Below are 11,357 nucleotides of genomic sequence, written 5' to 3'. Positions count from 1 at the left end.
ATAGACACTAATTATATATAATATACAACCAAAGGTATTAAGTGCATGAATTCAGGTGCAATAAGAATAAATCAAAAATTAATATTATTTTCTCTCTAAGAAAAGTGGTAGCAACAAAAACTACCAAATTAAAAAATGAATACAGCTAAAACTACCCTGAAAAAATATCAATCATGAACTCTATACAATAGATCATTAGTATTGTCCTCATAAACAAACCCAAAAAAGCAGACTTTCTATCCATTCAAAGATGCAAAAAGATTCTCTCAGACGTAAGCCTCCTTACATAACTAAGGATACACAAATTAAATCCTCCAACGAAAATCCTAACGAGTATGCCTATGATCAAGCTTCAACTATTCATTATCTTTGACTTTCTGATCACAATATCTTTGACATCAATCTCAAGAAGACTATAAATTTATTAAAACAAAAAGAAGTACCTTGACATTGACAAGATATAGAATGGATGATCCTTGATGTTTGTTTGTGGGTCCTTAGATCTTATATGTAACTCTGATATATTACAAAGCTTCCAATTTCCAAACTTCACTCAAAGTATATCACAAGATGCCTAGTACGATCTAATTCTTCTATCGAGACTAAGGTTCGACTAACCCAACCGTGCCTCCCGTTGCAAGACCTGCAATAAGTTACATGACTTTGTTCAAACATGTTCAAGCTAACACGAACAACCCATGTAGAAAAGTCTGTATACAACAAGGATTGGACAACCCATCCCGCAATAAGTCACATAACTCTATTCAGACAAGTTCAAGCTGAAGATAAGGTATAACATTTGAGGAGAATACCAAAAGCAGAAATCCGACAACCCATCCTACTAGAGAAGTTGAATTTGTGGAGTTGAGCTTGCTCTTGGAAATGCCCCCCCCCCCCCCCCCCCCCTCTCTCTCTCTCTCTTTTTAGGAGGTCAACGCCATAAGGCCTCCTAAAGACAGTAATACTCTCTCTCTCTCTCTCTCTCCCCCCCCCCAACATGGTTTGGTAGTCACGGCATTCAAATGAACAAACTTCCCCCCTTTCAGTACAGTCTGGACGCACCACCCAAGATCCCACGAGATGCGATCAATCATATCATACGGTTAGACCTCCTCCAGTTCCATACATCTAGGGCTAGGGGGGGAAAGTAGTTCTCCAACAACATCCAGTTCTACCATGACCACTTCCTGAGGGTCTCAAAGCATGGTCTTGTCATCAGACCTAAATATCTCGAGGACAGGAGAGTCTCACATGCACTGAGGATCGCCATTGGTCAGTTACGAGTCTCATCACATCAGCTGCGGATTGAGGCAGGGAGAGCTACACGCATACCCAAAGAGCAGAGGACTTGCAGACTATGCCAGATGGAGGAGATCGAGACGGAGGAGCATTTTCTATGTGTTTGTCAAGTCTATTATGAGATCTGGGGATGATATCACTGCCTCTTTCAGGAGGGGCATGGCTTTGTGTTGGGCTCTACCTGATCGAGATGCGTCAGCGGAGAGACACATTGATGCAACAGACCAGAGAGCAGCATGGACTGATGCCACAGGTTACCGAAATCGACAGATCACATACTTTTGTTAAAGACATCTATGCATCTGAGTCAGCTGCCGGTGTGGTTGAGGGAGAGGAGCTTGATGAGATGAGAGCATCATGGATTAGCAGTAGGAGTGTTTACCACGATGCTGCCAAACGAGAGACACTCCACATGCAACACAGATAGGGCATGCACGATCGAGGTCCGGTCTATCTCATCCCTTCTCAGAGGTGACCGCCAGAGACGAGGCATCACCCTTGACGTAGCCCACCGGATCCAGAGATCGAGGAGACCACGCCCTCCCCCACGTGGAACTTGAGCATGTACTAGGAGTGCTAGCTCTAAGCACCTGACAGTCTTCTGTTATTTTGCTACTCTAGTATTTTGTTCACTAGTTTAGCACTTTAGCTTTCAGCAAGGGTCTTCGTGAACCCTTTGCTTCAGCCCTCAGTGGCTTGTATGAGTTACCTTTTGGTTTTGCACTTTCTCTCATAGGCCCGCGAGGCCTTTTGCAGACGTTAATACATCTCTCTCTCTCTCTCTCTCTCTCTCTCTCTCTCTCTCTTGGCAGGCTTATATCCTCCAATTTCTCCAACACACACATGGGAACAAGACAATAGCACCTATTTCCTACAAGTTCTCACATTTAGGCATACACAAAAGGAGAGGTGAGGCAGACACACGTGGCTCTCCCATCTCTCCCTTCTTCTCCCGCTACAGTTCTCTCTCCAATTATGACACCTACTTTGGAGGGGCACAGGAACAGACACGCTTCACCCAGGAGCAGGCACAACTCATACAGGATGAGTCTCAGGCTATCCGAGTCCATGCTGATCTTATTCAGGGGCTCAGACAGGAGATCTCACAGCTCCGATAGGAGGTCACTGCTGTACGTACAGTCCCAGGGAGCACCCCAGTTGTGGAGGCACAGATTGCGAGCATGCAATCTGCCATCGAGGAGACGTCCAGATGGGTCGACGTAGCCAAACGGGAACCTGCAAGGGTAACCGTTTCGGCTACCCTCCTAGAGCAGCAGCAGAGAGCCAGTAAGGCTCTCAACATCAGAGTACGTGGGATTCCCCGCACTGAGGCTCCCCCGATGGCAGATGCACAGGCCTTCGTGACCACTACCCTAGAGGCGACTGAGCACAGAATTGAGAGAGCATGGCGGGTTGGGAGGGACCCCAATCGAGAGTAGCCCCTTATCATGCGGTTCCATGACGCCCAGGCACAACTTTCAGCTTTACGTCGTAGGTCAGCCTTACGAGTCCAGCTAACGATCTCCATGGACGAGGACCTCACTCCAATACAGGTTGAGGAGAGGCGTTTCCTGTTGCAGCAGCGGGATCAGGCCCGCAAGAGGGAAAGTGGGTAGTAGTACGAGATGGACGACTACTTACAGGCCCCCATCGGGCACCCATCTCTGCTCCCGCATAGAGAGGCAGGGTCTATGAGACCCAGACATCCGAGACTATCCTGTACCATCTGGAACTGTAATGGTACCTTATGGTCAGAACCAGGGAACTTCTCGGAATCCTATACAGGTCACGATATAGTCTTTTACACAGAGACACATCAGAGTCCACAGCGCCCACTACCAACAGTCAGCGGGCATACATGGGAGTCTGCATACAGAGATGAGACGAGGGATACAAGAGGGATCCGAGGATCAAGAGGAGTCACAATCCTTTACAGATCCACACTTTTGGGGACCATCTCAGTGGAGCAGAGAGATCCACGCTCCAAGTTTCTCTGGATTCGGATCCAACACATGGCCGGGATTTGTTTATTGCAGTTTGCTACTTCTCCCCGAGACCTTCTGCTTTGTTAGAAATGTTCGAGAGGAGGATGAGACATCCCCATTTGCTGCTCTTTATCAGTCCATCATTGACTTCTCTAGCCGTAGGAAAGTCCTCCTAGTTGGGGACTTCAACACGAGAACAGGCACTCGTCAGGCACCACTCCTCGACTTCAGGGATGATTCCACTCTACTGCTAGACATTGACCTTGAGGAGGCAGGTATGCTACGAGTTTCAACTGACAGACGAGGACCGCTCACATCCTATGGGCAGGCCCTATTAAACCTCGGCAGGATGCATGATCTCATTATCTATAATGGTCTTGACAGATGGCCCGCATCATGTGGCTTCACTTGCTTTCCACATGGGGGAGGCTTCAGTGTTGTGGACTACATCATGGGATCCCTTGCCTTCACATCTCACATCACTGACTTTACCATAGCACCTCTCGCTCCAGAGGCTAATCATACCTATCTTTTCTTTAGCATTTCTACCCCCCGCCGCATAGCACTTTCTACCCCCTTGAGCTCTTACTCCACTTACCATGATATACGCTTTGATCGCGATCACTCACCTACTTACTCTGGCCGTCTGTACATACTTCTTGCATACATTGACTTTATACCCTTACTAGAGGACCGTGCTGCCCTAGTCACTCGCTCACTACACGAGGCTGCTCTTCACACCTTTCCCCACACCACCCGCTCCACTAGCCGACCACCTCCTGGACCGTACCATGTAATAGCTGGTACGATGATGAGTGTAAGGCTTTACGCCGTCAGCTCAGATTCGAAACAAAAAACAGCCTTCCGAGCGAACCAGAGACGCTACGCGAGTACTGTCGTCTGGTACGCAAGAAGAAACTTGACTTCGTGCGTCGGAACGAGGAGGGGCTTCTGAACATTCTGTTTAGTAAGAACTCTAAGGACTTCTCGCAAAGATTTCTAGAGGGACGGTCCCCCCCACCACTCACTGACACTCAGGTGTGGTCTGATTATGCATGCATGCTCTATGATATCCCAAATCAGCCAGCCCCTAACCTATCACATATACCACGTCCCACATCCTGCACCCTCTTCACTAGGGGGGGGTAAAGGATGCCGTAATGAAACTTCATAATTGCCGAGCGAAGGATCATGAGGGACTATGCACTTAGTTCATTACATATAAGATTAACCTCCTAGCCCCGATCTTAGCCAAGCTATTTAATGAAGCCGTTTGCCTGGGGTTCCCACACACCTGGACCATCAACACTATCTCACCCATCCACAAGACAGGGGACCCCATGAACCCGGAGAACTACAGGACCATTATGATTGGAGATGTCATGTCCAAAATTTATGCATCAGTACTTGATTCTGAGGTCAGCAGATTTGCGGAGTGTCGAGGACTCAGAGCAACAAGACAAGCCGGTTTCAAGCGGGATCATGGGACCATGGACCACATTCTCGTGCTCAGATGTATCATTGAGGAGGCGAGGGCACGGAAGCAGAGGGTTTACTATTGCTTTGTGAACTTCCGCAAGGCATTTGACACCGTTCCGAGAGCCCGCCTCATACGACGCCTACAGGATCTAGGTTACGACCAGGAGATTATTTGGACCATCATGGCACTTTATGAGCGAGTTTCAGGAAACCGAACAGGATCTGGATGGACAGACGAGATCATGAGCACTATCGGGGTCAAACAAGGGTGCCCATTATCACCTACCTTGTTTGGCCTCTATATTGACGAGCTCAAGACAGTGATGTAGGCACAAGGTGGGGTAGGCTGCTCTCTCGTGGGCACGCTGATCCAGATATTACTTTACGCAGATGACATGGCTCTCTTGTCTTCCTCAGCAAAGGGGCTCCAGAGACACCTTGACGCACCACAATCCTTTTGTGAGTCTCATGATTTGAAGGTCAACTTGGGTAAAACCAAGGTTATGATCTTCAATACATCTCGAGTCGTCATGCGCGATAAACATTTCACATTTGATGGGTCCTCTGCTGAGGTCGTTTCATCATACACTTATCTGGGAGTCGTTTTTGCAGGCCCATCTTCACCAGGAGACCCGCGATGCAGGCGCACCTGAGCAGAGGATATGCTTCATTGGCTAGACTAGAGAGACAATGCTTTCGCTCTCACTTTCAAGATCTACGGACCAAAGGGTTGCTTTTTGACTCCTTGGTCCGCCCAGCATGGATGTATGGCAGCCCATACTGGGGCCCAGATTTGTCGGATACAGAGTGGGCCAGGGTGGAGCCGCTACAGATTCTCATGTTATCACGGATGATCCGTGGTAAGCCATCCGTCCCCCACCAGATCATTCGGGCGGAGTTTGGGTCACCCCCATTACAGCTAGATGCTGCATTTCAGGTCATTACATATCTCTACCGAGTCATTACATAGCTAGATTACACATCCGGACGTAGCAGAATACCATGGCTAGCATTGTCCTCTTCTATGGCACTTGCAGCAGGGGGAGATCAGAGGTGTTGGTATGCACGCATAGAGAGATGGTTTGCAGGACTAGGGCTTCACATGGACAGAGTACCTCCTTTCCAATACAACATGGATGCTCCTTTCTCTCCCCTCCTATCACACGAGGTCAACCAGGTTATCCGTGAGGATCTACTACAGCTACACACATTCCGGACTTGGTTGGGCCCGAATGATCTTCCAGTGAAGCTGGGCTTCTACAGAGATCACCTCTTACATATCACAGCAGAGGGTTTCATTGATCCACTAGGGTACACACAGATTCACCTACCCCACTCGCTGAGGATAACTCTTGGGCAGTTCCGGGTCTCTTCACAGAGACTTCGTATCAAGAACGGCCAAGCAGAGCGGTTACCCAAGGAGAGGCGCCGCATATGCACACTGTGTGACATGCAAGAGGTGGAGACAAAGGAGCATTTCATCTTCAAGTGTCCTGTTTACTATGAGATCAGAGGGCATTTCTACTGCCTCTTCAGAGATAGTTATGGGATGTTGGCCCGTGTCCTATTCTACCCAGACCAACGATGTTTGGCTGGTTTCATTCATGAGATGCTTAGACACCGTGATAGGATACTCCGAGCACGGAGACAGGAGCAGACTTCTCCCTCAACTGATACCTCTCAGAGCTCTATCACGGAGTTCTTTCAGCCAGAGCACATAGAACCCCACGAGACGAGACCTCGACATGACCGTGACCGGGAGCCTGTGACCCGACAGCTCAGACAGAGGGTTGACTCACAAATCATACTTGGAGACATCCCCTCCTTGTTTAGGGTCGGAGCCCGACCGACGGGGGTCACAGTGGCCTTGATTAGACACAGAGCTACGACCAAGAGACATACCAGGACTGCACCCTTGAGGGGGCGACAGCGTTCTATTGCTGACCTCATGCCTCCACTTCCATAGCCTCATCCATCCTGATATCTCCTACTGCTGACGATGATGATGATGATGCCGACGATGATGCTGAGTTTGATATATATAGTCGGGATATGACTATGTTGTACTTAGGATTTAGTAGTGCCATTTTGCTTTTTTTTGCATTCTGCATTGGTGTGGATGCTCGTTTAGTAGCTCCAATACCACAGCTCATTGTATTAGGTTTTTCACAGTCTCATAGACCCATCAGTCTTCCGAAGACTTTAATAAACTTTCTTTCTTTCTCTCTCTCTCTCTCTCTCTCTCTTCCGTTCATTTCCGCTGCCTATGGACGCACCTTGTCGATGGCGAGCTTTGACTCACGCAAGGGACACATCCCTTTGTAAAAAGATACACCTTTCATATGGGGACACCCTTCTTCTAAGGGATATACCGCTTCATGAAAAGGCACACCTATTCCAAGGGTCATACCCCTTGGTACCAAGCACCCTCTTATAAAAAAAAGTGCCTAGGGGGCCTAAAAAGGGACACCCAGCCTCTTATCCTTGGCCTACCCCTAGGTTACCTAGGGTTCAAGTAACCCAGCCTTTAAGTTTTGGCAACCATCTACCTCTATCAAAGGCTAACTCAAATCGCGATTTCACGTTTTTTTGCTCTGCTTCAATCCAGCCGTATGGAATTCGTTTTCCCTGCCCACGGGTGCCGACTTGCAGCCATAGCCTCCGTCTCTGCCTGATTCAGCGCATGATATTGCCCACAAAGAGCCCTGGTTGCTGCGCCAGTTTCTAGCACCTGTTTTTTGCCTCTTTGCTCAAGATTTACGCTGGTTTCCAGCACCTTGCATAGCCTCTGACAGCGCCCAATTCTGGCCTATCTGCCCATGAACAGCAATCTTCGTGCTGCCTTCCAATCACAACCAGACAGGCCAGGCCCTGCTCTCAGATTCAACGCCAATCCCCCTCTCCTGAAATTCGCCATCTGCCAGCACATCATCTGCCTCGATTCTCTCTCCTGATCAACGCTCTCTGCCCTCCAAAGGTTGCCGTGTCCTTGTTTGATCGCTGAGGTTGTAGACTTGGACAGTTTCAGACTTCAATTGCCGTGTCAAACGCTTTCAATTGTCTCATCAGCAGCACCCTTCTGGTTCGTAATTCAAAGTGGACTTTCAGAGACATTTGGTGGACCTCCAGACATAGATTTTCAAGCCCTGCAAAGCAACCAATTGGCAGATCTTCCCTATGCCAGGTGGATTCTTTCCATCTTATCTAAGGACACTTTCATATTTATATTTGCTGCCCATTATCAAATTACAGCAAATGAAATCCCCTTCCTTAAATCATGAAAACCCCTGGTAATGTCCCTACCCTTCACAACACCTCGGGCATCCCCCATCACCCAATATTGAGTTCAGATTGCACAACCAGCCCATTTCGGGGCCTTTACATCGTGGGTCTTTTGTGTCACGTGCCCACCTATAGACTTGGACCACATTCTATACCTATTGCGTGAGGCACTCACCTTCACTACTTCAGCACAGTCTAGGTTGTGTTTCACGAGACACGCCGATACCCAAAACTCGATATTCCCCACAACTTCGCTGTCCACTGTTGGAGAGACTTTTACCCCTCAGCTTCAGCATCTCCAGGGTACTCTCTACCATCTTCAGCTCCCAGATATTCTCGCAAGCAGAGTTCTCCTTCCCCAAGACAGTATTTCCATTATGAAGGCTCTCCCTCTCCCGGATATCCCCCTGCAGTCCATGCCCTCTTCCGGATCCGTTGACTCTGCAGCCAACCCCTATCCTCTCAAGAGCAATAACACCCACTTTTGGCATCACCTGTAGCAAACTGAATCCTAACAAATCCCTTGAAGCGACTCTACATCGTGAAGCACTACTTCAACTCCAGATTTGCCAACTTCAGGACAGCATTTCAAACCTGGTCTAGAAAGTCCAGCAACTTCAGGATTCTCACAATAGCTCACACACATAGGATGATTTGGCGCTACCCAACGACTATGTGGACCCGATTCCACCAGAGGTAAAAAACATCGAGCTTCGTGCCTCCTAACCTTTTCTTCAAGCTTCAAAAACAAAAAGACTTGACATAAAATTACCGGAAGCCTACGTTGGTCAACGGAATCGCCAAACAGCTAACCAATGGCTCATCAAAATACGCATGTATTTGACACTATCGACCTCACTAAAGGCAAGAAGATTGCATTGGTTGCCTCCCTCCTCAAGCATATAGCATTTCTTTGATGACAACGACGCTTAAAGGACAATAAAATTATTCTAACTTTGGAACGTTTGAACACGTGCTCCGTAAACAGTTTATACCTACCAATGCAGACTTCCAAGCACGCTCAAAACTTCGACAATTGGAGCAAACTGACTCGCTTTCTTCCTACATCACCCAGTTCACCACATTGGTGTTGGAGATAGATGGTTTGAATGATGATGATCGCCTCCATTCTTTCATCTCAAGCCTCAATCCCTCATTATGCATCGATGTCCTAAAAGCAAATATCACCACCACTGCTAGCGCTATTGCTTACGCAAAGCGTATTACAGATTTCCAAAATACAAGGAAGAAGGATTCTAACAATTCACGAAACTGTATATCAGCCAAGGAGTCTCGTGTTAGAAAATGAAGCCAAGTTGAGTCAGTTTGGTGTGTTCTAGTGTGTTCTAATGTGAGTTCTAGTCTAGTGTGTCCTATGAATGCCACGTGTCACATTGGGAGTTGTCCATATGCATAAGTGTTCATATGTGTGTGTGTGTGCTCTTATATAAGAGCTGTACTTGAGTCTTGTCTAAAATTGGTCTGGCAGACTCTTGAGACGGCCCCTCTTGCTGAGCTTCAAGGCCAATGGGACTAGAAATGCAGCCCCACTAGTCATGAGAACTCCTAATGAAAAGGTGAAATGTGAGTCATGCCGACTGAAACTAAGGTAGCCAATTGAGCTCCATGAGTGGAAGACCCAGAGGAACTTAATGTAGCTGATGGAGAGGCTTGATGGGTGAAAGACCTATGACCACTAGTTGCTGCAACAAGGGTGTCCCCGTGGGAGGAAGCCCAACTGTGGAACTTGACAACCCCCTCGGGTGGTAGACCCAAGAGGCTCACGTACTGCAGTTGCCGATGGGCCTAAAATGTCTCCCAGGATGGAAGACCCATCATAAGTGACTGTGAAAACTGTATGCTCCCCTCATAAAGCTCATCCAGCTGACTGACCTCCTTGGGTGGAAGACCTAGAGGAACAAATTGAACATGATGAAGCTACAAGACGAGTGGAAGACCCATCCGACTTGATTGAACTCACTGAATGATCCCCTCGAGCGGAACCCCAAGAGAATAAGATGCATAAACTTGATGATCCCCATGGGTGGCAGACCCGAGACGCTCATCATCTGGGCGTGAGTTGAGATGGCCCTGAGGATGGAAGACCCCTGAGAGCTCATTGTGGAAATAGCTGAAATAACCTCATCGGTGGAAGACCCTGAGGAACTGGATTTGTAAATCCAAGAGAAGCCGAATGTGAACTGTTGCAGAATAGTTCACTGAACTGTGCTCTGAGATGGAAGACTCATGAGCTGATCAAGGACTACCTGCAGATGAAGAACTGTCTATGGGTACTTCAAGAGGATAGTCCACTACACTGTGCTCTAGGGTGGAAGACCCCTAAGCGGATGATGGACTCACACGGATAGCTACTGAGGGGGGGAGGAACTGTAAGCAGGCCGTGAGAAACTGCTGATGTAAAAGCATCTCCTCTCAGTGTCGCCTACGTTGGACCCCCAATTCTACCAAGTCGGCATGATGTCTGGCCTGATGCGCGGCTGCCTCAAGGCGTTCATGTTCCAACGAAAGCTAGAAATGGTCCAATGTTGTTACATCCTCCTTTGTCTTCTTTTCCTGCTAGTACAAGAGCTGGAGCTGCTCAGAAAGGAGCCGATTGTGATCAAGGAGATGATTCTGCTCCCTGAACGCTCGCCTGAGAGCTGCCATGCTTCATGGGTCCATGATTGAAGATTGGTAGACCCATCAATTGTGGTGACACTGACTGCTGGAGAAAAAAGAATTCCCCCTTACTTTGCCACAATGCGCGATGAAGGAAGAGAGGGGAGGGAGAGGCTAATGGAGTATGGTACTACCACTGGCCCGGGGTAGGGTCAAAATACAAAATTGGAGAATATCCCCACCATGCTCCCTCCTTCGCATGTTGCGTCCCCATTACTATGATTTGCTGCCAAGACTCCCTCCAACCTATTTCAGATCAGAAGGAACCATGCTGCTCCGATACCAATGTAACATGTGGGAACTAGCTGTGCGGAAATAGATGAATGAAGGAGAACTCAAGCATAAAAGACAAGCGATCTTCCTAACTATTGTACATTGCTTTATTTATGATGCTGGCATAGATGCCCTAACTAAAAATCTGCACATGCTTGCCAGAATGGCGTACAAAATGGATACCCTTCAGAAAATCACGATAAATGCAATTGCAATGGGAACTCCAATAACTGCTGTGGAAGCCTCCTGTTGCACTACGTGCCTGGAAAATGCGGGATCTGCTGCACCGTGCTGCTATCCATGAACCCCTACTGCTGTGCAGCTGTAGGCTGGGAGAATTGAAGAACTGGCCCCAAACTC

At 48.1% G+C, this 11,357-nt stretch overlaps 1 protein-coding gene across 3 annotated transcripts in view; it reads right to left on the bottom strand.

Annotated features, from left to right (window-relative positions):
- Nucleotides 1-413: 413 nt before the first annotated feature.
- Nucleotides 414-11,357, bottom strand: part of LOC147896263 (Transport protein particle (TRAPP) component) — a 63,161-nt gene continuing 52,217 nt past the window's right edge. For all 3 annotated transcript variants that reach the window (XM_087382888.1, XM_087382887.1, XM_087382889.1), the window contains one exon: nt 414-643. In XM_087382888.1, the coding sequence (XP_087239014.1) occupies nt 614-643 (30 nt within the window). In that variant the 3' untranslated portion in view covers nt 414-613. The remainder of the gene's footprint in view (nt 644-11,357) is intronic.

Source organism: Dipteris shenzhenensis, chromosome 12 (assembly GCF_047967505.1).
Source record: "Dipteris shenzhenensis isolate YYH24624 ecotype China chromosome 12, Dip_SZ_1.0, whole genome shotgun sequence".
Taxonomy (NCBI): Eukaryota; Viridiplantae; Streptophyta; class Polypodiopsida; order Gleicheniales; family Dipteridaceae; genus Dipteris; species Dipteris shenzhenensis.
Note: the sequence above shows the minus strand (reverse complement) of the source record. Positions and strands in the feature narration are given on the sequence as shown.